Source organism: Chenopodium quinoa, unplaced genomic scaffold (assembly GCF_001683475.1).
Source record: "Chenopodium quinoa cultivar QQ74 unplaced genomic scaffold, ASM168347v1, whole genome shotgun sequence".
Taxonomy (NCBI): Eukaryota; Viridiplantae; Streptophyta; class Magnoliopsida; order Caryophyllales; family Amaranthaceae; genus Chenopodium; species Chenopodium quinoa.
In genome coordinates, this window is record NW_018742815.1 from 3191712 (window position 1) to 3216010 (window position 24299).

A 24299-nucleotide genomic window follows, 5' to 3' on the forward strand; every position below is an offset into this window, starting at 1 on the left:
ATATTTATATTTCCGAAATTGGTTTATGATTTTAATTTTCACAGATATTAGGTGCAGGAACATAGTTTATTAATGCTGGACAACTAGAATTTTGGCTTTGTGAATTATATTATGCGATGGTTATAATTAATATTTAGTTTGGCGAATTGATTTGCGACGGAAAAATGAAGAACATTCCACATAATCCTTAACGACGGAAACTTCCCTCGCAAAAGTTGAAAGTTTGCGAGGGATTTAAATTCCGTCGGAATATTGCGAGGGATTTTTCCGTCGCAAATAATCTTTTTGCAAGGGATTTTTCCGTCGCAAATAATATTTTAGCAAGGGAATTTTCCGACGAAATACAATTCCGTCGCAAATTCTGAATTTTGGCGAGGGAATTTTCCGTCGTAAATCTGCGACGGATGATACTTGAAAGTCAGATTTTCTTGCGACGGAAGATATTCCGTCGGTATTTCCGTCGTAAAAGACATTTCCGACGAAATTTCCCTCGGAAATTCTTTTTTTTCCTACGAAAGGTTTTGCGACGGAACGTTACGACGGAATTCCGTCGGAAATGCTGTTTGCGACGGAAATTGGCCTTTTTGCAAGGGAAAACTTCCATCGGTATTTAACCTTTTTCTTGTAGTGCACATACAACAGTTATATGTGTAGCTTTTGCCTACCGCTCAATACAAATTTTATTTAGTCATTGATGACTCAACTAAATGAATTAGGGGTTAAGAATCTCTCATAGGTGTCCAAGTGTCCATTTAATTCTAGATAGAATCACAGTTATAATGCAATTAGTTTGTTTACCTAATATAGATGATTTATTTCCTAAATTAAGATTGACAAATAATCATTTTTTTATTATTATTATGTATGGAAAATCACAATGTTTAACAATTAAGCAAATGACATCATAATATGATTAGGCCTGGTTCACTTCACCATATTCAAATGATATGTAATTAAAATTAAGTTCATAAAACATTACTAAGGTATGTTTAATTAGGCTTTATTATATTCTTTACACTTAATTTTTTGTTGAACTGAATTTTTTTTTTCTATTATATTTGTTCTTTAAAGTTACTACTTTGTAATGATTAAAACTTATTTTTACTAAAATAAAATTATTATACTGAACTTCAATTATTTTTACTGAATATTATTTGAATAAATTAAAGAAAATCTTAGTAAAATAAGTTTTAATTTAATCAGTAAAAATCAGTAAATTTAAAGAAAATATATAAATATTAATCAATATAAATCATTTTGTTTCAGTAAAAAAATTTAAGCTCAACCAGAGTTAGCTGAAGAGAACAAGACCTTATTGATTTGTTTTAAATTATATATAAAAAATGAAAATAAAATCACCTTATTGTTGAACTAAGGCCCTATTTTCAATGCCTTATTCAAATAATATTTCGTAAAAATAATTTTAATTTAATTTAATTAGCAAAAGTAGGATTAGTTCAATAAAAATAAATTTTAATCTGCAAAAATCATAATTTTGAAAAACAAATATAATAGAAAATTTGTTAAAATAAGTTTTAATCAACAAAAAAAATTTAAGTACAACAAAAAATGAATTTAGATAAGTAAAAATAATTTCAATTTAGTAAAAATAAAGTAAAGAGAGATCAAGTAAGATAATGTCTAGGCAATATCTTGTCTGATATAGCTAGACTTACGTGTAAATCCCATTCAAAATCCTAACAATAATCCTATTATTAGGATTTTTTTTTTATTTTTATTTTTTTTACCAGCCCAAATCACCTTAAGTTACAACTTTGTATCTCCCTATAAATACCTCCAATTGTCCAACACTTTCATTCATTCAATTTTGTTGTTATACAACTCATTATTAAACATTAAACAATGGATTCAAGTGTCTCCATTCTTACTAGCTTTGTCACACCATGGAATCAACCATCCCAAAAGAAAAATTCCATGATGCAAAAACAAACTACCAATGTCCCAAAAAATTTCATTTGGTCTCTTAGTGATGATATCAATCAACCTAAAAAGAAACTCGACGCCCCAATTATTGACCTTGAAGGTTTTATTAGGGGAGACGAAACGGCCACCAAAAAAGCTTCTGAAGCTCTCAAAGAAGCCTGTGCGAATCACGGTTTTTTTCAAGTGATTAACCATGGGGTTTACCCAAAACTCTTGAATGAGGCTTACAACAACATTGGTCAGTTTTTTAGTCTACCACCCTCAGAAAAGGCAAAGGTCGTGAAAATGCGTGGTTCGTTATGGGGCTTGTCCGTGGCTCATGCTGATCGTTTGACGACGAATTTACCATGGAAAGAGACGCTATCTTTCCCTCACCGTACCAAGTCCGACGGCGATTCTGTCGTGGATTACTTCACCTCGGCGTTAGGCAACGAGTTTGAGCCTATGGGGTAAGCGCATAATAAGTAAATACTCCCTCCGTCCCTTAATTACATGCTTGTTTTCCTCTATTATGTGAGGAATAATGCTAGAAACAGGAATGTAATTTAGGGAAGGAGGGAGTAATAAATATTATTGTTGCTAATACATGATCTAGTCTTGGGAATGATTTATGTCTAGTTCACTTTACCTTATTTTTATTGTCTGGAAATTAATTTTACTGAATTTAAATTATTTTGCTGAATTAAAATTATTTTTACTGATCCTCTATTATTATTTTTTTCTAAGATTTATTGATTTTTACTAAATTAAAATTATTTTTATAGTAAAGTGAAATTATTTTTAAATAATACAGAGTATTAGTTTTTAAATGAATTGAACATGGACTAATGAAACAATAGTGTACCGACTAACAAAAATTTTGAAGTTCATGTGATTTATGTGGTAGGAGTTCAATTATCTAATGTCTAAATGAGATTTATCATCAATTGCTGATGTAAGAAAGATAAGTGTCATGTTAAATGTAATTGCATTATTTGTTCATGTATTTTATGTTTTAATTTTTGATTAATGTACATATTATGGAAATGAGTTAGGGTATGATATTTTACCAATGAGAGAAGATCATCAAAGATTTCTTTTTTTTTTGGAGATTTTTTGGAGAGCAAATCTGTTTTGATATTTATTTAATTTAAATTAGTTGTTATTTGAATAATCAATTTTGTATTCTTTATTTTTAAGTCAGTCCACACATATGATAATAAATTTGAATGGACTTTCAAAAAAAACATTTTAAGCGTGTTAATTTATTTTATCATATTTTAATTATTCTATTAATATTTTCACGTAAATGAAATTAGTATGGGACATATATCATATATATATATTTATATAACCTGATTTAAGTTGACCTTTATTTATACTTTTGTAGGACGGTTTACAAAAACTATTGCAACGAAATGCAAAAACTATCCCTAGTGATATTGGAACTAATGGCTATCAGTTTGGGAGTAGAACGATCCTACTACCGCGATTTCTACAAGGATGCAAACTCGATCATGCGATTGAACCATTACCCGCCTTGCGAGGAGCCAAGTTTAGTCCTAGGAACAGGGCCGCATTGCGATCCGACATCCTTAACATTATTGTACCAAAATGAAATTGAAGGTCTAGAAGTGTTTGTCAACAACGAGTGGCATTTAGTCGAACCTCGCAATGATGCACTAGTCATAAACATTGGAGATACCTTGATGGTACGGTTTCTTATCACCATTCTCGTAGACTCCTAGGTAACAGGATGATTATGTTGTTTTGTTCTTAATAAGACATACCATAGACAAATATTGGCCTTTTGGACTACAATTATTGCCTCTAAAATAGGGGTATTGAACATATTGTCCTCATTATATATAGATAGGGAAATCCAAGCATGAGTTTGTCCCCAACAATAGTATGCGTAGATTTGAGAAATCTATTTCATCCGTTCTTTTTTGTCGTTTTACTCTTGATATTCGCCTTAAAGTAAAAAAGTTCTGGACATATTTGATGATTGTGTAAAAAAAAATTATAATGTGATTGAAAATTTATTAGATTCATTAATTTTTTATATTTTTTTTACTTTTAGTTTTATAGATAAATTGAAAACTGTAAGAAATCGAGTATATATTGCCAAACGGATTAAGAAGAAACGACTGGGTAAATTAGTCAATAAATTGCATTGTACACCCAAATTAAAAGGCTTTTGTGTGTTGTTAATCTTGCTATAATCTATAACATGCATCTTACATGTGTAGACTTCAAAGAAGAATGTACAATTGTGCAAATACACGAGGTGCTTCACACTTGATGACTTGAGTGCACATTACAAGCAATGCATTCTAGTCTTACAATTCACACACATTTATTGCATAATGTAACTTATACATAATTCAAATTGACTACTTTTACATTGATTTATAATCAACGTAAAAAATCAATCACAGGATAAAGTTTAGCACTTGTCTAAGAATATCAACGTCTCATATATATTATATTATACATGTTTGTATCATTTGTCAATTTAAAATACCAATGCAAAAACTAATCTGTAATTTTTTTTTTTTTTTTTTTTATTAACTACGTGTGTAACCTTAAAATGAAATGCAGGCTATGACGAACGGGGAATACAAGAGTTGTTTGCACCGGGCAATAGTGAACGAGAAGGTGGCGAGGAATACAATGGCGTTCTTCCTATGCCCGGCGGACCACAAAGTCGTTACACCACCATCGGAAATACTAGAGAATAAGCAAAGGAAGTATCCAGATTTTACATGGGCTGATGTTGTTGAGTTCACTCAGAAACACTACAGAGCCGATGCCAATACTCTTGACGCCTTCACCAATTGGTTTTGGTCAAATGCATCTTCGAAAGAAAATGATGCTAAGCTTGAGAACGTAGAAAATTAACCATTATTTGGCACAACATTATGTCTTTATGATTAATGTTAATATTAATAATATTTATCCTTTGTCAAAAAAAAATATTTATTAATAATATATGTAATCTAGGTATCCTTATGAATTAAGCAATTTGTGTTATGTATTTAATAAATAATTTGTCCAATACTTAAAGTTATTCCTAAATGCATTCTAGGCCTTTTTTTTTACTACCATGACAAACGGGCCTAGACTACACCCGCCACGAGCGTCCACTTTATACGACTCCACCTCAAAATCATATAGCAATAAAGGGGGTAGTTCCTTCTCATAGGCTCAACACTCTCCCTCAAATGTGAATTGTCCATAATAATGACCCAGATCACAAAACAACTCATAATAAGATTTGATACCATGATAAATTAGTAAAAGAGAGAATGAATGACTTGTCATTCTCATTAATTTCAACGTGAATATATATTGTTTACAATGATCTCCTCTAAAATCCAAAGATATCCTAGAATAATAGGATATTAACTAAATAACTGTAGATAATATTTGCTAAATATATCCTCACATAAATAGAAAATACGATAATATCAAACATAATATATGATATCTCATTAGTTCATTATATTATGTACTTATCTATGGATATGCTCATGTTTATCATCAATTCATCACATTCAATTGGAGGTGAATTTACCTTGTGTTTTGGTGTCGAAGTGGCACTTTTTATTTTGTTGGAGCATAATAAGATGGATTGATGATGTGGCAATTGAATCCAAGAAATCTGTGACAATTTCTAGTCGAAAATGTTCAAATTAAAAGTCAGCCAGCAGAAACAACCAATTGACATGCCTAAGAAGGTGAAATCAAGCGGAAAAGAATAATTGACATGCGTAAGGACTTTTATGTTTCCGATTAGTTTTATAAAAACCATTGACAATATACATATATATATAAGGTGAAATCAATTAGAACAAGTTGAACGAATAAATCAGAATGAAGATAAGACGATTTCAACAAGTATTTATAAACACAAACATTGATAAAAGTCGGCCAAATTAGGAGAATAGTGTAAAAAAAATTTAATGGAGCATTTAAAAAAAACCGAGGGAGTATTGTTATATACAAACTCTACCCGTTATTTAATGGAGCATTAAAAAAAACCGAGGGAGTATTATTTGACCAAGTTGTTAAATAGTCAATTAGTCGGAAATGGTCAACAAGTCAGCAAGCAAAACAAGTGAGTTAGCAGAAACAACCAATTGACATGCCTTAGCTAAGAATGAGCAGAAATGGCCAATTGACATGCCTAAGAAGTCGGAAATGACTGTTGACTTAGTTTGTTCAATTAATTAGGCATCTGTTATAACAAACCATTGACTGTAGATGCATGTTGAACGAAGCAGAATAAGTCTAGACATGGGTTCCGGAGGTAGGTGAGGAGGGTGGCGGAGGAGTTGGGTTGTTGAGATTATCTACCATGGGATCGTCGAATGAGTCATTAGTTGTGGTGGTCTTAACGGTGGCCGTGGGGGTTGATTTTGGACGCGTGATGGTCCGGTATAAGACATGGAGTCATTTTTTTTAAATTAAGAGTGAGTGAAGTTAGCAAAAATGAAGATGGAGGTGTTTGTAGTAAAGTGCATGTCCCCATCAAAAAAATAAATAAAAATAAAATAAAAAAAAAACTAAAGGAGATGGGACATGAGTCATGCTCTATCCATCCCTTATAGACTCTGTAGTTCGGTTGCACAGAAACGGGAAAAACAAAAACGGAAAATCGGGGAAATGGATATTTTAAAATATTAAGAAACGGGGATACGAAAAAATAAATAAATAAAATACATTTTAATTAGAACAAAATACCAAATTGTCAGAAATAATAAAATAAAATAATAAATAATAAAAAAACAAAAATGCTTCCAAAATTTCCTTAATTCTCACGTGTCCCCACTTCCCACGACCCCACCTTCAATATCTTCATCTTCCTCTCAAGTAATAATTTATGCAGACTAGAGGTGGGACTTCGGTCTGGCAGTTCGGTTTGACCTCAGTTTGAAACGGTTTTGGTTTGAAACGGTTCGGGTTAAAACGGTGTCATTTAGACAGCGGGTTGGTTCAGTTCGGTTTTGATTAGTCACAGGTCGGTTCGGTTTCGGTTTATTTTTGTACGATTTAAATTCGGTTCGGGTCATAAACGGTTCGGTTTATAAACAGTTCGGGTCATAATCAGATCGGTTAGAAACGGGTCACTTCAGGGGCGGATTTACTCGGGTCAATGCCGGTTCGGTTTTTAAACGGTTCGGTTAATAATCGGGTCGGTTTGAAACAGGTCGGTTCAGGGGCGGGTTTACCCGGGTCAATGCCCGTTCCGTTTATAAACGGTTCGGGTCATGATCTGACCTGTTTGAAACGGATCGGTTCAGGGGCGGTTTTACCGGGTCAACGTCGGTCCGGGTTCATATCGGTTCGGGTCATGAACGGATTATTTTGAAATGGGTCGGTTCAGGGGCGGGTTTACTCGGGTTAATGCTAGTTCGATTCATATCGGTTCGGTTTATACTCGGTTTGGTGCTAAAATCGTTCGGGTTAGTTTGGTAATCGGTTAAATTGGATCGGGTTGAAATCGAGTTCTAAAAAGTGGTTTTGACCAGTTAGCGCGTTTTGTTTTATATCAAGTTGGGACTAGTATTTCCATTTCATTAGCGGGTCGGCATAGGTTGGTGAAAAAAATAATGGATCGAGTAGAAATTGGGTTTTAAGAGATTTTTGACCGGTTAGCTATTTTCGTTTTATATAAAGTTGGGACTTTGTCACTTTATTTTCAGACATCGGATTATATACAATTACACAAATCTTCATTTATTCAATTATTCTATATCATGTTAATATGTTATGTTTCAAGTTTGGTTATACTCTTGTTGTTGTTTATTCGATATTATCATATTAGTCTATTACAAATTTATAATGTATTAATGTATTATTGTTTCATTATTAAATATATATTATTAGGTTATCAGCTTCTTGTTGGATTGTTTTAGATATCGTGTCATGACCATGTTTTGATGAGTTGCTACTTTGAATACGATAAATCGATTCAGATATCAGATTATATAGAATTACAGAAATTCTCATTCATTCTATATCATGTTAATGTGTTATGTTTCAAATTTGGTTATAGTCTTGTTTTTGTTTATTAAATATTAGTCTATTACAAATTTATAAGGTATTAATGTATTATTGTTTCATTATCAAATATTATCAGGCTATCAGCTTCTTGTTTTAATTGTTTTAAAGATCGCGTCATAACCATGATTTGATGAATTGGTACTTTGAATACGATAAATCGATAATTGATATTGTAATAAACTAATAATTTAATGTTACGGAACTATATTTGGATGTTTAATTAAAATCACGATTATTCAATTTCCCATTAGTCTAATAAAGTAATAATTGACAATTGTTTGTAACTATTCCATAATTTTGGTGTTAAAGTTATATTGCTGAATTACTTTGTTGTCTTACCCTCTCTAATCACCTTTTAAGATTACATGCCTACAAGGCTGCAACATATATATGTTGCAACTTGCAAGTTAAAGAAAACGGGTGGGGAAGTAGAAGTATTCAATTAGATCGATCATCAACTGTTTTAAGTTTTAATAATCAGATACATTTATCGATTATCTATACATACCAATGATAGTATGATACCAATCGTACCATACATTATTATTTATTACATATACTGATATACATATAACTAATATACATTAAATATGTCATATTGAATCAATTCCAATTTCCAAACATTTGTGTTTCTTACAATTTATAAGTTACATAAAGTTAAGAGTACAGTAGTGTTTTTATTAGTACGTAGCTATGAATAAAAAGAAACATACTATCCAAATCCATTATTCCATGATCCGTGTCACCGTCTTATATTAAATATCAGCCATTGATTTGCATGTCATCTAACGGCCTATCATCGCACACATTCCAATTCACGATCCGTGTGTTTTCTTTTCCACCAATCAGATCACTCTTACCATCGTCTCTTTAGTACTCCTTTTGATTTCTTTCTCGTTTTCTTAATCCTCTTCTATAATATTATCAATTTTTTGAAGCCATGGCTGCTAATATGCTCACTGCTCTCTCATTTTCTCTCTCATCTCCTCTTCCTTCTTCCTTTCTTCTTCTTCCTTCTTCTCCCTTCTTCCGTCTATGTTCTCCTTTCTTCCATCTCGTTTCTCCGTCTCCGTCCACCGGCACCACGCACGACGGTTTTTATGGTCAAATTCGACCACGAAACTCTAGATCTAGTTGTTTCATGATCGAATTTGGCCTTTTAAAACCAAATTCGAGGCCAAATTCAGGATTAATATATAAGGTGTTTTCGTTCTTCCTTTTTTTATTTTCTGTTTTTCTTTTTAATTTTTTTTCAAGTTGTGGGCAACGGAGGGGGCCGAGTTAGGGTGGGTGCGGCGGCGGTTAGACTGGGTTCGGGTGGGTGGGGAGGGAGGATTTTTCGAGGGAGGGAGGGAGTTTTATGGTGGGTGAGCAATTAGAGTGAGTTGGGGGGTTTCGAGGATGTTGGGTTTCGTGGGGGTGGGTGGGGTGGGGTTACGGTGGGTTTGGGTTTTTTTTTCGATTTCTTTGTATGGGGTGGGGTGTGTTACGGTGACGGTGGTGGGTGTGGTTGGGGTTGGGTCTGTTTTTTTTTTTTTTTACAGTGACGGTGGTGGGTGGGGTGGGGTGATGGTGGTAGGTGGGGTGGGGTATGGGTCTGGGTTTTTATTATTTACAGTGACGGTGGTGGATGGGGTGGGGTAAGGTTTGGGTCTGGGTTTTTTTATTTACGGTGGGTGGTGGGGTGGGGTGGGGTGGGTTACGGTAATTATGGTGGGTGCGGGGGTGGTGTTAGGGTGGGTCTGGGTTGACGTTGGTGGGGTGGGGGTGGGTTACGGTAATGGTGGTGGGGTGGGGGTGGGTTACGGTAACGGTGGTGGGTGGGGGGTAGTGTTAGGGTGGGTCTGGAGTGACGGCGGGGGTGGTGTTAGGGTGGGTTACGGTGGTGGGTGGGTGGAGGGTGGTTGGATTGGGTGGGTGGCCAAATTTTTTTCATTTTTTTATTTAATTTATAACTCCTAATTTAGTTATACAAGAATATAAATTTAATTTTATAATAGCAAAAAAATTTGCAAATTTAAATCAATAATTATATGTAAAAAAAATTGTACTGTTAAATTACATTAAACATCAAATATATTTCGTGGAATTCTAACAAATTGTTAAAGGCTGTAAATAGTTCAATTTGAATGGAACGGGTTGTAAACGGTTCGGTTTAAATAGTTTGTAATCGGATCAGTTTAAACGGGTTGCGGTTTGAAAATAGTTTGGTTTAAACGGTTTAATGGGTTATAACAGTTCGGTTTAAACGGTTAGCGGGTTGTAAATGGTTCGATTTAAACGGTTTTTTCCTACGGTTTAAACGGTTTCGGTTTATAAACGGTTCGGTTTAAACAGTTAGCGGGTAACATTAATCGGTTCAAACGGTTTCGGTTTATAAACGGTTTGGTTTGTTATTGGTTTACGGTTCGTAACGGGTTAACATTAATTGGTTCGGTTCGGTTTCGGTTTGACATTATACGGTTCGGTTCGGTTTTCGGTTTAAAATTAGCGGGTTATAAACGGTTCGGTCCGTGATGGTTCGGTTCAGTAACGGACGGTTTCACGGTTCGGTTTGAAAAGTCCCACCCCTAATGCAGACACTTCAACTGTAAACAAAAACCAAAATTAATCTTCTACTATGCAGTCAAGCAAAGGCCAATGACGATAAGATCGAGGAATTCTTTTATTTCTTCAAATTAAAACCAAAATTAACCTCAAATCAGAGAAATTGGTTGATGGTACTTGCGTTGACATTGTTTTGGCGAGGCGGCTACAGCGGCAAAGCAAGGGGAAACGCTTATCTATTCCTTAAATTAAGTTTTCCAAAGGTTTCCATAGTTCCAAATTGTAAGAGACGTATCGTGAAGGAAGGAACTCTCACAGGTGTTTCGAAACGCGTTTCGAAACGTAGTACGTTTCGGAAACATTTCGAAAATGATACGTTAGTGAATGTTAACGTTTCCGTGCAATAGAGGGCCTGTAGTGTTTAAGTCCCAAAATGATAGTCCCATTTTCTTTTTTCGAGTATCATTAACATCTTTCTTAAAAAAATATAATAAAAAAAAAAAGTATCATTAACATCAATTTTTTTACCAAAATTCCTACTAATTTGCAACAATATTTATGCAAATTTAACTTTTCTAGATTTGTCTTTTCCATGTACTTTTATTATTTTACCTCTCTACTTTTTAGCATATCCAATGAAAATTTACTTTTTTAAAGTACTTTTGCTACTTTTATTTATGTTTATTAATTCCCGTGAAAATTGCTTATAATGGACTATTAATAAGAGACAGAGGGAGCAATAGTTATTAATTGAAAATTATCAATAATATTTTTTTAAAAAATTATTAAATATTATTGCATATTAATTATTATCATAAATATCATTTGTTATGACTAATTATTATTAATCAAAAGTTAATTATGTCAACAAGCCAAAAGCCATAAACCAAAAGCTGCTCTAATTAGCTTTTGGCTTAAAAGCCATATTTTCAGTCGGTTAAAAAAGTCAACAACTAAACATGTTTTTTTGGTTGTTTGACCAACTTGAAGAAGCCAAAAGCCATTTGAAAAGCTGGTTTCCAAACACCCCCAAAGTTTAATTTTTTTTCTAAACCGTCTCTAAAATATGGAAGACTTTTCAATTGCTATAATAATAAATATTAATCTTGACTAGGGGTGAGCATGGGACGGGTACCCGTATCGTTAGTACTAACGGGTAACGGTTCGGGTACCCGATAACCAAAATCACTAAAAGTGATACCCATAACCGGAACCGATAAGTTCGGGTACCCGGAATTTCGAATCGGTATCGGTTACCCAATAAGATATCCAATAATGATAATTAAACTTAATTATGTAGTTATTATGATATAATTTACAACTAATTAAAAACAATACCATATGATCTTGACCAAATTATTAATAATATTACTAATAATTGATATTATAAAGTGATTATGAAGTAAAGTAGTAAAAGTTTAGATTTATATTAATAGATTTAAGTAGGGAAAAAAAAAAGCAAAAAAAAAAAAATGCTTATCGGATCGGATCGGATCGGATCGGGTAACCGTTAATTTTAAAATGATACTTGTTTCGGGGTTTTCTGATGTCCTGCGAGAGAGTTACAATTCCGAGACTGGAACCGGACGCCTGTACCTGCAAAATAACGGAGACTCCTGAGAGCTCCGCCTCCAACGGTCAAGTTAGTACCTGATTAAGGAGTAATTAATGCGGAAATTAAAGTAATAAGGTCTCTCTAGGTGAGAGAGTTTAACGTTGGTAATCTGCTTTGTTAGCGAGATCAACCGGTTATTAGTGTGTTTTGACTTCTCTAGTTGAGATTAATTGCTTGATCCCCTTTAATGAGGATTAATTAAGTATTTATAGTCTTGAGAAGCGTGCCACTCTCTAGGTTTAGGGTAAACCTAGGGCTGACCGGGCCTCTAAACAGGATTGGGCCTTGTTGGCCGGTTTTCCCATTTGGCATGGGTGGACACGTGGCGTGTCTCAATTGGTCCGTAGAGGACGTATCTGTGATTGACACGTGGCAGGCTCCTATTGGCCTACGTGAAGGACACGTGGCGGAACCTGGTTGGTCCACTTGTCAGACGGTGATTGGTGGATAAAAATCCCCTAATCATTTGCCCCTCACAGGTGGCACGTGACTGGTCACGTGTCACCTGTGACAGGTGCCGCACGGTGACAGGCGACGGCCTGCTACAGGTGTCACCTTATAAATGGCCGAGAGATTTTCCCGCCCAAATTTTGAATTTGGAAGCGACCCTTCGCCTTCTCACTTTGCCTATATAAGGAAGTGCTGACTTCGGTCATTTTCACATTTGAGAACTTTGCGAGAACATTCGGACCCCTGAACTTGCTCTGACATTTCGGACCTTTTCTGCCTACCGCCTGTTCTGACAAGCCGACTGCACCGGATTTCCAGAACTTCATCAACTGTCACTCGTCCAGGTAACTCAGTTCTCTTACTCTTAATTTTCTTTTTGTTTTTTGAAATGGCACCACGGAAGCACACGACACGACCTAAGTTAGTGATCAGCCGGTCACCGGGGACGGCTGAATCTAGGACTAGGAGTGCCGCCTGCCCTTTTCTGGACCCATCTTTGCCCTTTATACAAAGTCCGACTGTATCTGTGTCTATGCAGAACGTGATGGCCAGAACAAAAAAGACTGCTATGATCTCAAACTCGGACGGCTCCTCCCAAAGGGTGCTCATTAGTGAAACATCTGACCAGGCGCCAGATGTAGAAGTGAAACGAGGCGGCTGCCAAGCCGACAGTTCTGAGGGAGGAGTCAAGGTGGTCCCTTCCCATTTCACCGTTGATATGTCTAATTTTCCTCCTGCTCCTTCTAAGGGAGAGGAGGCGGGCCCCTCTGGGAGAGGGGAGGAGTCGTCCTCTTCGGACTCGTCAGAGGACGAGTCCGAGTCCAGCTCTTCTGGCCACGCTTCTCCAGGCTCAGAAGAAAGAAACAGCCGCCTACAAGAGGCGAGGCTTTCTCATGCAGTTGAGAAGGGGGACAATTGGGCGGAGCCGTCCGCCTCTTACAGAGAGGAAAACACCCCCTACTACTGCACGGTACCCCGGGGCCGGATCGCAGCCATGCAAGACAAAGTGGAGAGCTTTATAGCTAACCATAGAATGGGCCCCGAATTTTTACTGTTCGTGCCGGATCCAGAAGACACTGTCGTCTGGCCGGCTGGTACCAGCTATGATGACGGCTGCTTTGGCTGCTATGTGGCGGCCATCAAAGCTGGACTGCGCTTCCCATTACATCCGGCTGTTCAGCGGATTTTAGATGGGTATGATTTGGGGTTATGGCAGTTAGCCCCCAACTCTTGGGTAAACGTACTCGGCTATGTGGCCGGGTGCGAAATGTACGGGGTGGAGCCAAGCTTTGAGGCTTTCGCCCACATGAACTATCTCAGCCGGACCCCTAAGTCGGGAGGTACCGGCTGGTATCAATTGACAAGCCATAGGGGCTACCTCATGACGAGAGGTAAGGCGAACAAATGGAAGGATTGGCGGAACACCTTCCTTATCATCGAGGGTTCAGACACGGAGCTGAACAAACGCTTTAACAAGTGGAATAGGGATCCGCCTCTTCTCGCAGGCAGCCGCAGCATGCCGCCTGTTCCCCCAAAGGCTAAAAAAGAGATCCTAGACAAAGGACTCTTCAAAGTAGAGACTAGGGTGAACTCTACTTCAGGGGTACGAGAGCAAGTACCCCTAAACTGCGTCCCGAGCTTCAAGTGGCTCTACGACGAGTACTTTTTGGCCGCCTGTGGCCTCAGCAGTTGGTGCTCTAGAGGTAGCCGGCCTGACAAATACTCTGTTTTTTCACGCCTTGTTTACTTGGGATCTTTACTAACTTTGCTGTTTATTTTTTGCAGCTGACGCCATGAGTAAAATAACAGCATCCAAGACTGCGGCGGCCATGTTGCGGGCCTCTCTCATGCAACAGTCTTGTACCGACTCCCCCAACAAGGGGGCACCTTTGGTAGGCTTCGAAACTCTTCCTCTTTTAGGAGTTGTCTTATGTATATACTAACTCCAAGAGCTTTTTCAGTCGGGCACTCCAAGAGCTTCTTCCTCGCAACAGCCGGACCCCAAGGCCCGGAGGACGACTGTTGCAAGCTCTCCTGGGTCTTCCAGGAAAACATTGGCGGCTGAGAAGCAGCCGGCCACTTCTTCTAAAACCCCGGCGGGGCCGCCTAGAAGTATGGACAATTACTTGTAAAAACTTTTACACTTGCTTCCTTCTTGACTAGGTCTAACTTGCTTTTTTACACTTGATGCAGCCGGCCCTCAGGGGCTTGACTTGGTAGAGGTAGCCAAGTCCATGATCAAAGTAGTTCCTCCATCTGAAAGGGAGGCGGTCAGGGGTGCCGGCACCCTTGACCTTGATGGGATTGCAGGGGTCCTTGCTGAGGTATACTCTTTTGAGTATTTGAATTCCAGGACGCCTGTTATCTTTTTTGTTTGGAAACTGACGCCTGTTGTTTTTTTTTGTACTTAGGCCCTGCTCCGAGTTAACGGCCTTCGCAAGCCGCTTGATCGGAAGAACAAAGAGGTAAAGGCTGCAAAAGCTATGGCCGCCTCTGACTGTGACAAGGCAATGTTTCAAATTGCCCAAAATGAAGTACTGACCATTGATATTCTTTATTATCAGGCGCAGGCTACCGCCGCTGTTCGGGCTCAGTTAGAGGCGGCCCAGAAGAAGAATGACGAGCTGGAGGCGACCATCACAAATCTTAAGGCCGAGCTGAAACCTCTTCGCCAAAAAATGTACTCTTACGAAGCCATGGAGAAATCCTTGGCCAGCGTAAAAGAACGCTTGGTGAGCCAAGAGAAGAGTCTTACCCAAGAGCTCTCGGAAAAGGCCGAGCAAGAGAAGAAAGAGCTCGTCCGGGAGATGATGGAAGACTCCGCTCAAATCCAGCGCATGACCTGGGGCCGCCTCTTCCCCAATGCCGACTTTGCCTCTTGGGAAAAAACGTACCGCCAGTGTTCGGAAACATATAATCAAGAGATCCTGGCGGCTGCTGAAGAAGAGGCGTTGGGAGAAGCGGAGGAGGAGGAGGAGCCGGTTGTGGCGCTTGTGCCACTTGGGGGTAAGGCATCAAAAGAGGATGCAGCTGAAGCCGAGTCCAGCAAGAAGAGTGCTGACCAGGCGGCAGCTGCTAATACTGAACTGCCCCCTTCTTAAGCTTAATGTATTTTATCCACGGCCTGCGTGCCGTTTGCTTTGTATTTACCCGGCCAGGGGGCCGGGGCTTTGAATATTTTGCTGGTCTTTAATGACCGGCTTATTTTTAATGAATTTTTGTATTTGTCCAAGTATTCCATATCTAATATCCCATTATTTACTAGACCGACCGGTGTACACGGCCGAACGTTGCAGACAGGTACGGATAGTTAGTACGCCGCCTATGCCCCTGGACGACTGGTTGTCTGTTTCCAGGATAGACGATCAGCCGGCCATTTATTCAATCGGTATTCGAACTATTTTGTCTGGATCCTTTTTAGGCAGGCGTGCCTGTCTTTTTGTAATTTTAACCAAGTAGGAAAGTGGTCTGACCAAGTAAATAGAGTATTACCTAGTCGCCAAGGAATTTAGTAAAGATAACAAGCGGCGGGTACCGGTTGTTTCCCTTTATTGTCAATGTTGGCTTTTAACTCATAATTTGTTAACTTAGCAAGAGTAGTGGTTGAGAGCCCCTGTTTGTTAAAAAACAGGCAGACGACTCATACCCTTTAGGCTCCATACTAAGTCTGAGTGACTATTAAGTTAACATAGGAGTTACTTAGTCCGTCACAATCTAGATTGAGTAGTAGAGGTACCAGGCGGCGGAGGCCGGCTAGACCCCTTGATTCGCCAATGTTTGTTGGCTATTAACTCAATAGGTACCCCCTGCATTTATCCCAAGTAATACAGGCGGTCATCTGACTCAGATGTCAACTGCTACCACTGGTTTGGTTAGTGATAGAGTTATCCTTGTCTCAAAAACGGCTACGTGGTTGCCCTTGGGGACAGTTGTATAGGTGCCGTGTAATTAGTTTATAGAACAATGTTCCACCCAAAAGGGAGCTGCTCTCTGCGACGAATTTCATCCGGAGGGATGCCGTCGGACGCCTGCTATGATGTTGGGACAGGTCGTATTAGTTTTGTAGATTTGATCAGTTGGCTTGGCGCCTGGTCTGATCATTCGACCTGTGGCCTTGGTAAGTTCTTGGTGAACGTAGGTGCTAAGTAAAAGAAGGGTAGCCGCCTGTTAGGCACAGGGTCGGCCAGGCCCTAATCTTTTTAGCTAAGTATTGTGAGTAAAATACCCAATGGAGAGTAGCCGACTGTAAAGGTACAGACGGCATGCCCCTCTGAAGATAGAGTGAAAAACTCAATGGAGAGTAGCCGACTGTAAAGGTACAGAAGGCATGCCCCTCGTAGTACAAAATTGAATAGTAAGTGCAAACTTTTATTAAGTAGCTCTTTACTTTACATCATTCAAAAGAAATATTTTTTAAGATTATCTACATTCCAAGTTCGAGGCAACGGTTGTCCGTCTGGTGTTTCCAGACGGTAGGTACCGTCCCTGACTTCCTCATAGATTCGGTAGGGTCCTTCCCGGTTGGGAGTTAGTTTGCCAGACTCATTAGCCCTACCAACTGCTTCCATTTTTCTAAGTACAAAGTCCCCTACTTTGAGTGGACGCCTGTGTACTTTTTTGTTGTATGATCTAGTCATTCTCAGGCGATAGATCTCATGGCGCAAGACAGCATTGCCCCTCTTTTCAGGAAGTGAGTCTAATGCCAGGCGCATGGCTTCCCAGTTTGCCTCTTCGTCATATAGCATTACTCTAAGAGTCGACTCGTAGTGTTCTATTGGAAGAACAGCTTCCGCACCATAAGTTAGGAGGAATGGAGTTTCTCCAGTCGCCCCTTTTTTAGTCGTCCTAATGGCCTAGAGAACATGTGGTAGTTCATCCGCCCATAGGCCGCCTGCTCGTTCAATCTTTTTCTTGAGACCGTCTGAGATGATTTTATTAAAGGCTTCTACCTGGCCGTTTGCTTGTGGACGGCCGACAGATGCAAAGTAGTTTGCAATTCCTTGGTCTCCCAACCAGCTTTTGAGAACAGGCGTCTCAAATTGGGGACCATTATCAAAAACCATAGACATGGGAACCCCGAACCGAGTGATGACATTTTCCAAATGAATGAAATTACATCTTTCGTCTTGATTCCCTTTACAGCCTCCGCTTCTACCCATTTAGTGAAGTAGTCAACGGCAACAAGTATGTACCTTCTGCCGCCTGTAGCAGGCGTATATGGACCCAGAATGTCCATGCCCCACTTAGCAAACGGTAGTGGGCTGTGAATGGTAGTGAGGTCAGTAGCCGGACGGTGAATTAGTTTGCCAAACCTTTGGCACTTGTCACATTTTTTCACCATCTCCATTGCATCTGCTTCCAAAGTAGGCCAAAAGTAGCCCTGCCGCCTTGCCCTTTGAGCAAGCATCCTACCACCTATATGAGAAGCACAGTAACCAGAGTGAAGATCATCTAGTATCTCTTGTCCCTTTTCTGGAGTAACACACTTTAAGAAGGGTTGAAGGTACCCCCTCTTGTGAAGTTCTCCCTTAATCATTTCAAAACAGGTGGCTCGTTTTTTCAGTGCTGCCGCCTGTTGAGGATCATCCGGCAGTGTACCGTTTGTCAGATATGCCCTGATTGAATCCATCCAGGTTGAGCTTCTGTCTAGGATTCCAATAGGGTTTTCCTCGATGCTTCTCTTCTCCATTACTTCCCAAAAAACAGTTCGAGGAGTATCAGAGGAGGCGGATGATGCTAATTTTGACAGTGCATCCGCCTGGTTGTTTTCTGATCTCGGCACTTGGATCAGATGGAAATCCTCAAGGGAGCCGACTGCTTGTCGGACCGCCTGTAAATACTTGATCATGGCCGGATGGGTTGCTTCGTATTCGCCATTGTACTGACTCACTATCAATTGTGAATCGGAACAGGCGTCTATTTTTCTTGCCCCTGCCGCCTTGCACATGCGGATCCCGGCTAGTAAAGCTTCATATTCTGCCTCATTGTTTGAAGCCTGAAAACTGAAGCGTAGAGCATACTCGAACCTGTCGCCCTCTGGAGACTGACATACGACGCCTGCTCCACAACCATTTGAAGTAGAGCTTCCGTCCACATATACCTTCCATACTTGGTCTGGAACTTGAGAGTCAGGAGGACGAGTCATCTCTACAATAAAGTCAGCAAAGGCTTGCCCCTTCACTGCTTTTCTAGGCTCGAAAGTAACTTCGAGGCTCTGAATTTCTATGGCCCATTTGATCATTCGGCCTGACGACTCCATGATGGTCAGCGGCCGCTTGATAGGTTGGTCTGTATACACGACGACTGTATGTGCCAAAAAGTAGGGCTTCAATTTTTTAACAGCCATGAAGAGTGCAAGACCAAATTTCTCCACTAGGGGATACCTCAACTCGGCATTTTTCAGTACGTGACTAACAAAGTAGACCGGGAGCTGACAGCCGTCCCTTTCAGCAAGGAGAACAGCGCTTAACGCGTGATCAGAGACGGCCAGGTACATGTAGAGAACCTCTTTGGGCAAAGGGCTGACCAGCCTCGGCAAGGAATGCAAGTGAACTTTTAATTTCTGGAAGGCGGCCTCAGCATCCGGCCCCCATTCAAACCTTGCCTTCTTAATTGCCTGGAAAAAGTATAGGCATTTGTCGCTTGATCGGCTTAGAAATCTTCCCAAGGCCGCCAGACAACCTGTTAACTTCTGAACCTCTCGGATGGTACGAGGCGACTGCATGTCAATGACCGCCTGCACCTTCTCAGGGTTCGCTTCTATTCCTTTCTGATTGATAAGGAATCCGAGAAATTTCCCAGACTCAACTCCAAATACACATTTCTTGGGATTGAGCATGACATGGTGCCGCCTGAGTGTGGCGAAAGTTTCTCGGAGGTCCGACAGATGATCTTTCTGAAGTTTAGTCTTAACAATCATATCATCAATATATGCCTCGACGTTTCTCCCAATCTGATCAAAGAACACAGTGTTTATCATTCGTTGGAAGGTATCCGGGGCATTCTTAAGACCAAACGGCATGACCGTGTAGCAGTATAACCCCTGATCAGTGACGAAGGCCGTCTTCTCCTGATCTTTCTTCCATAAGGGAATTTGATGGAAACCAGAATAGGCGTCCATGAAACTCATCAAGGCATGGCCGGCTGTTGAGTCGACCAGGTTATCAATTTTAGGCAGAGGGTAACTGTCTTTGGGGCACGCCTTGTTTAAGTCTGTGTAGTCTACACACATTTGCCAGGTGCCATTCGGCTTTTTAACAAGCACCACATTTGCAACCCAGTCTGGGAAGTAACATTGCCGAATGAACCCTGCATCAAGTAATTTTTTAACTTCGGCGGCTGCCGCCTGACTTCTTTCTTCGCCATGGTTCCGCTTCTTTTGCCGTACCGGCTTCTTTTTCGGATCCACGGCGAGTTTATGTACCGCCAGATCAGGACTAATGCCTGGCATTTCATGGACTTCAAATGCAAAGATGTCCTTGTATTCTTTCAATAGGTTGTGAAAGTCGTCACCAAGGTTTCTCAGAGCAGTCGTCCCAACTTTGACTGTTCGGTCAGGACGTGAGTCGTCTAAGATCAGGTCCGCATGCTCACCAGCCGGCTGAGGGCGGAACTCATCCGGCCGCTCCTCTGCCAATGATTGCTATTTTCTTGCTTTTCTTGCGGACTCTGTCTGGGACGCCTTTCTCTTTTTGCCGCCTGCTTCTTGAACAGGCGCACTCTCCTTGACATTGTCAAGGTCTGTTTTTTCTCCACTTGACCCAGTGGCCATAACAGTGGGCTTGACATCCGAGAGATAGCACTCTCGGGCCATCCTCTGATCTCCCCTTAGGGAGCCGACTGTTCCATTATCCCTCTCAAACTTGAGCAACATAAGAGACGGGATTATAACAGCCTTGGAATTATTCAGGGTTGGTCGACCCAGAATCATGTTGTAGGCCGAGAGTTCCTCTACTACTAGGAACCGGACTACCATGTGTCGTCCTTCCCCTTTTTCGCTCAGGCGAATGGGTAAATCTACTCGTCCCAGTGGATGGACGACTCCTCCTCCAAACCCTATTAAAGGGTGGGAGGCCGGATGTATGCAGTCAGTCTGATATTTCAGTTTCGATAGACATTTGCTGCTGATGAGATCTGAGGAGCTCCCGGTATCTATGAGGATTCGGCCAACTCTCTGGTTGGCCACTTTACATTCAATAACGAGAGGGTCGTCATGCGGCCCCCTTACCCCTCCTAGATCCTCTTCAGTGATGACAATCTCAGGAAATGTATATTTGGACGGCCGTTCTTGGTGAACGGAATTTACATCTAACCGCCTTATATTATCTTTGTTGCCCCTAATAGTGGGGCCGCCTCCTGAGAAGCCGCCTGCAATGGTGTAGACGACTGCATCATCTGTATCGGAGCTGTCGGCCTGTTGATTCTTTTTGGCCGACAGCTTTTTTGAGGAAGTGTTCCCCGTAGATTTCTTGACATAAGTGTCAAGATCACCTTGCTCAGCCAGGCGGTCTAGGTACCGCATGAGACTGATGCAGTCATTGGTGTGATGACCAACGTCATCATGATAAGCACAGATTTTATCTAGGTTCCGGTTGTTTGCAGAACCCTTCATGGGGACCGGCTTCTCAATTGAGATCCGTCCCTTTATTTCTTTTAGGATAAATTGGTTATCCTTGTTAAACACATACTTTGGGGAGTATGGTTTGAATTCTTTTTTCTTTTTCTGGGCCGGCTGTTTAGAGGAATCAGCCGCCCAGACCTCTTTTCTTTTCTCATCTTTGTTTGACGACTGTTTCTGTCGTCCTTCTCTTTTGTCGAACCTTTTCCCGTCCGACTGTTTTATCGTACACAGATCAGTCGCCTGTATATAGGCTTCTGCTTCAATCAAGGCCTCTTGAAGAGTCGCCACCCTTTTTCGAACCAAATCAAATTTGAAGGTAGACCCGTCTTTGAGACCTCTAAAAAAGTCGGTATAAGCTACCTCATCCGGTAACCCTTGAATCTGTATTCTCATCAGGTTGAACCGCCTGATGTAAGAGCGAAGCCCCTCCTTCTCGCCCTGCTGAATTGTTCCCAAATCAAGGGTCGTTTTCTTCGCAGGGATGTTCATGGCGAAGTTGGAGGCAAACAAGTAAGCAAGCGTCCTGAAGCTATTTACACAACCAGTCGGCAGGTTGCCGAACCATTGCTGTGCGATTCCTTTAAGAGTCGCTGGGAAACACTTGCACCAAGTGGGATCATCCAACCCTTGAAGGTACATCAGGTTGGTGAATGCCATCAGATGGTCTTCTGGGTTAGTAGTGCCGTCATAGGCGCCTACTAGTACATTTTTCACTTTGGCCGGCTTCAGTAATTTCCTTGGAGAAGGCCGACGGCTGTTCACCAAGTCTAAGCAACCGTAGCTGCCAGTCCATAGGTTGGACGTTTTTTGCTGCAGGTCCACCAAATGGAGGTGGCTGCATAAAATACTGTTGTTGCGGCACAAATGGTAAGTTTGGTACCGCCTGGGCACTATGAAAGCCGGACTGACGGGAGGTGCCGCCTGACTGACTCTCATGGTACGACTGAGTATGCCTCATCGAGGCATTTCGCAAACTGTCTTGAAAGTCTGAAGAAGAAGCCGACTCTGACAATCGGTCACTCTTCTTCTGCTCTAGCAGTAGCCGAGCATCTGTGAATGTTTGCTTTGACCCGTCCGCCTGAATATGACGAACCGGTTTCCTATTTCCTGTAGGATAACGGAATTTTGTGAAATCAAGGGCAGGTGGCTCCCGCTTCCTAGACTTAGGATGAGGAGTCGCCTCTCGCCCTTGAACTGGCTTCCTCTTCTGTGAAGTGGAGGGTTTCTTGGCCGACTGCTCCTTGACTGAAGCAGGCGGCTTCTTGTTGATCAACTCTTGAATCTCTCCCTTGAAGTCCCTCATGAAGGTCATGAGTTCGTTCCTTGTGATGGGAGCAGACCCATCAGTCGGCTGTTGCCGAGCAGGCGGTGCGCCTGCTGGCTCGCTTCCTGTTTGAAGATGCTCCCGTTCCCTCCTTTCGGTATGACGGGTACGTCGGGCCCTTAGGGTCCCGTCTGGAGCTGTATGAGTTTCAACTTCAAATTCACTTTCGGTGTCATGGTCCGACTGAACTTGACGGTCGTCTACGGGACGCCTCTCTTCAGGAGTCGGTACAGACTTGGATGCCATCTCTGAAGTACTCTCCCCACAGACGGCGCCAAATGTTTCGGGGTTTTCTGATGTCCTGCGGGAGAGTTACAATTCTGAGACTGGAACCGGACGCCTGTACCTGCAAAATAACGGAGACTCCTGAGAGCTCCGCCTCCAACGGTCAAGTTAGTACCTGATTAAGGAGTAATTAATGCGGAAATTAAAGTAATAAGGTCTCTCTAGGTGAGAGAGTTTAACGTTGGTAATCTGCTTTGTTAGCGAGATCAGCCGGTTATTAGTGTGTTTTGACTTCTCTAGTTGAGATTAATTGCTTGATCCCCTTTAATGAGGAATAATTAAGTATTTATAGTCTTGAGAAGCGTGCCACTCTCTAGGTTTAGGGTAAACCTAGGGCTGACCGGGCCTCTAAACAGGATTGGGCCTTGTTGGCCGGTTTTCCCATTTGGCATGGGTGGACACGTGGCGTGTCTCAATTGGTCCGTAGAGGACGTATCTGTGATTGACACGTGGCAGGCTCCTATTGGCCTACGTGAAGGACACGTGGCGGAACCTGGTTGGTCCACTTGTCAGACGGTGATTGGTGGATAAAAAATCCCCTAATCAATACTCATAACCATACCCGATAACAAATTATCGGAACGGGTACCCGAACCGTTATGATTATTGGATCGGATACCTTAATTTTCGAAACGGTTACGGATTGATTTTTCGGGTAGTTTTACTCGGCCCTAATCTTGACCCTTTATTTTTACGGTTAAACTTGCCCATTTATTTCATTTTTTTTATAATACTACAAAAAAAAAAAAAAAAAAAAAAAAAAAAAAAAAAAAAAAACCCTTGCCCATTTAGATCATTTTGCCCATTTATTTTTGTGTGATTAGAGTATTAAATATTTAGATCATCTTGGCAAAAACAAAACCAGAGAATGAATGGAACAAACTAAAAGCAATATATGATACATAGGTTTTTAATTAATTTTCAAAAAACCAATCATATTTAAATATAGATAAAGAAATTAAAAACTCCTTTCGAAATAAAGTGAAGAATTTACTGGTTTTATTTATTTATAATTTTTATATCTTTAAAGTCAACAAAATAAAAGAATAAGTTGAGACGAAGGGTTAGGAAGTATGCCACAATGCAGGTAATATCAAACACAAGGCATTACCGCATTAGAAGATGTATATTAGTACTAGTGCTTTCACTGCTTTGCTATTGTAACTTTGAAAAATAGATTATGGCACTTAGGGTATTAATTATTGATGCTCCAAATATTTGAGCCCATTATTCATCAGATTAGCACCTAATAAGCAGCAAAATTTAAACATAATTACTGACAGTAACAATAACAATACAAATATTTAGACCCTGTCGTAAGCAATTAAACCAATGCATGCCATACATTCATACAGATTACAAAGCATTAAGAAATCAATGATTCCATATATTGTAACAAAAAATGCTAATACATATCATTAGATGATCAGCTAATGATAAATTCTGCCAGTAGTCCTCAGACT

General features: G+C 40.4%; 1 protein-coding gene across 1 annotated transcript; it reads left to right on the forward strand.

Annotated features, from left to right (window-relative positions):
- The first annotated feature begins 1724 nt into the window (after positions 1-1724).
- LOC110725468 (gibberellin 20 oxidase 1-like) lies at positions 1725-4923 on the forward strand. The gene is made up of 3 exons (XM_021904941.1): positions 1725-2393; positions 3314-3635; positions 4528-4923. The coding sequence occupies exons 1-3, from the start codon at positions 1864-1866 to the stop codon at positions 4825-4827; spliced, it is 1152 nt and encodes a 383-aa protein (XP_021760633.1). The 5' UTR covers positions 1725-1863; the 3' UTR covers positions 4828-4923.
- The last annotated feature ends 19376 nt before the right edge of the window (positions 4924-24299 follow it).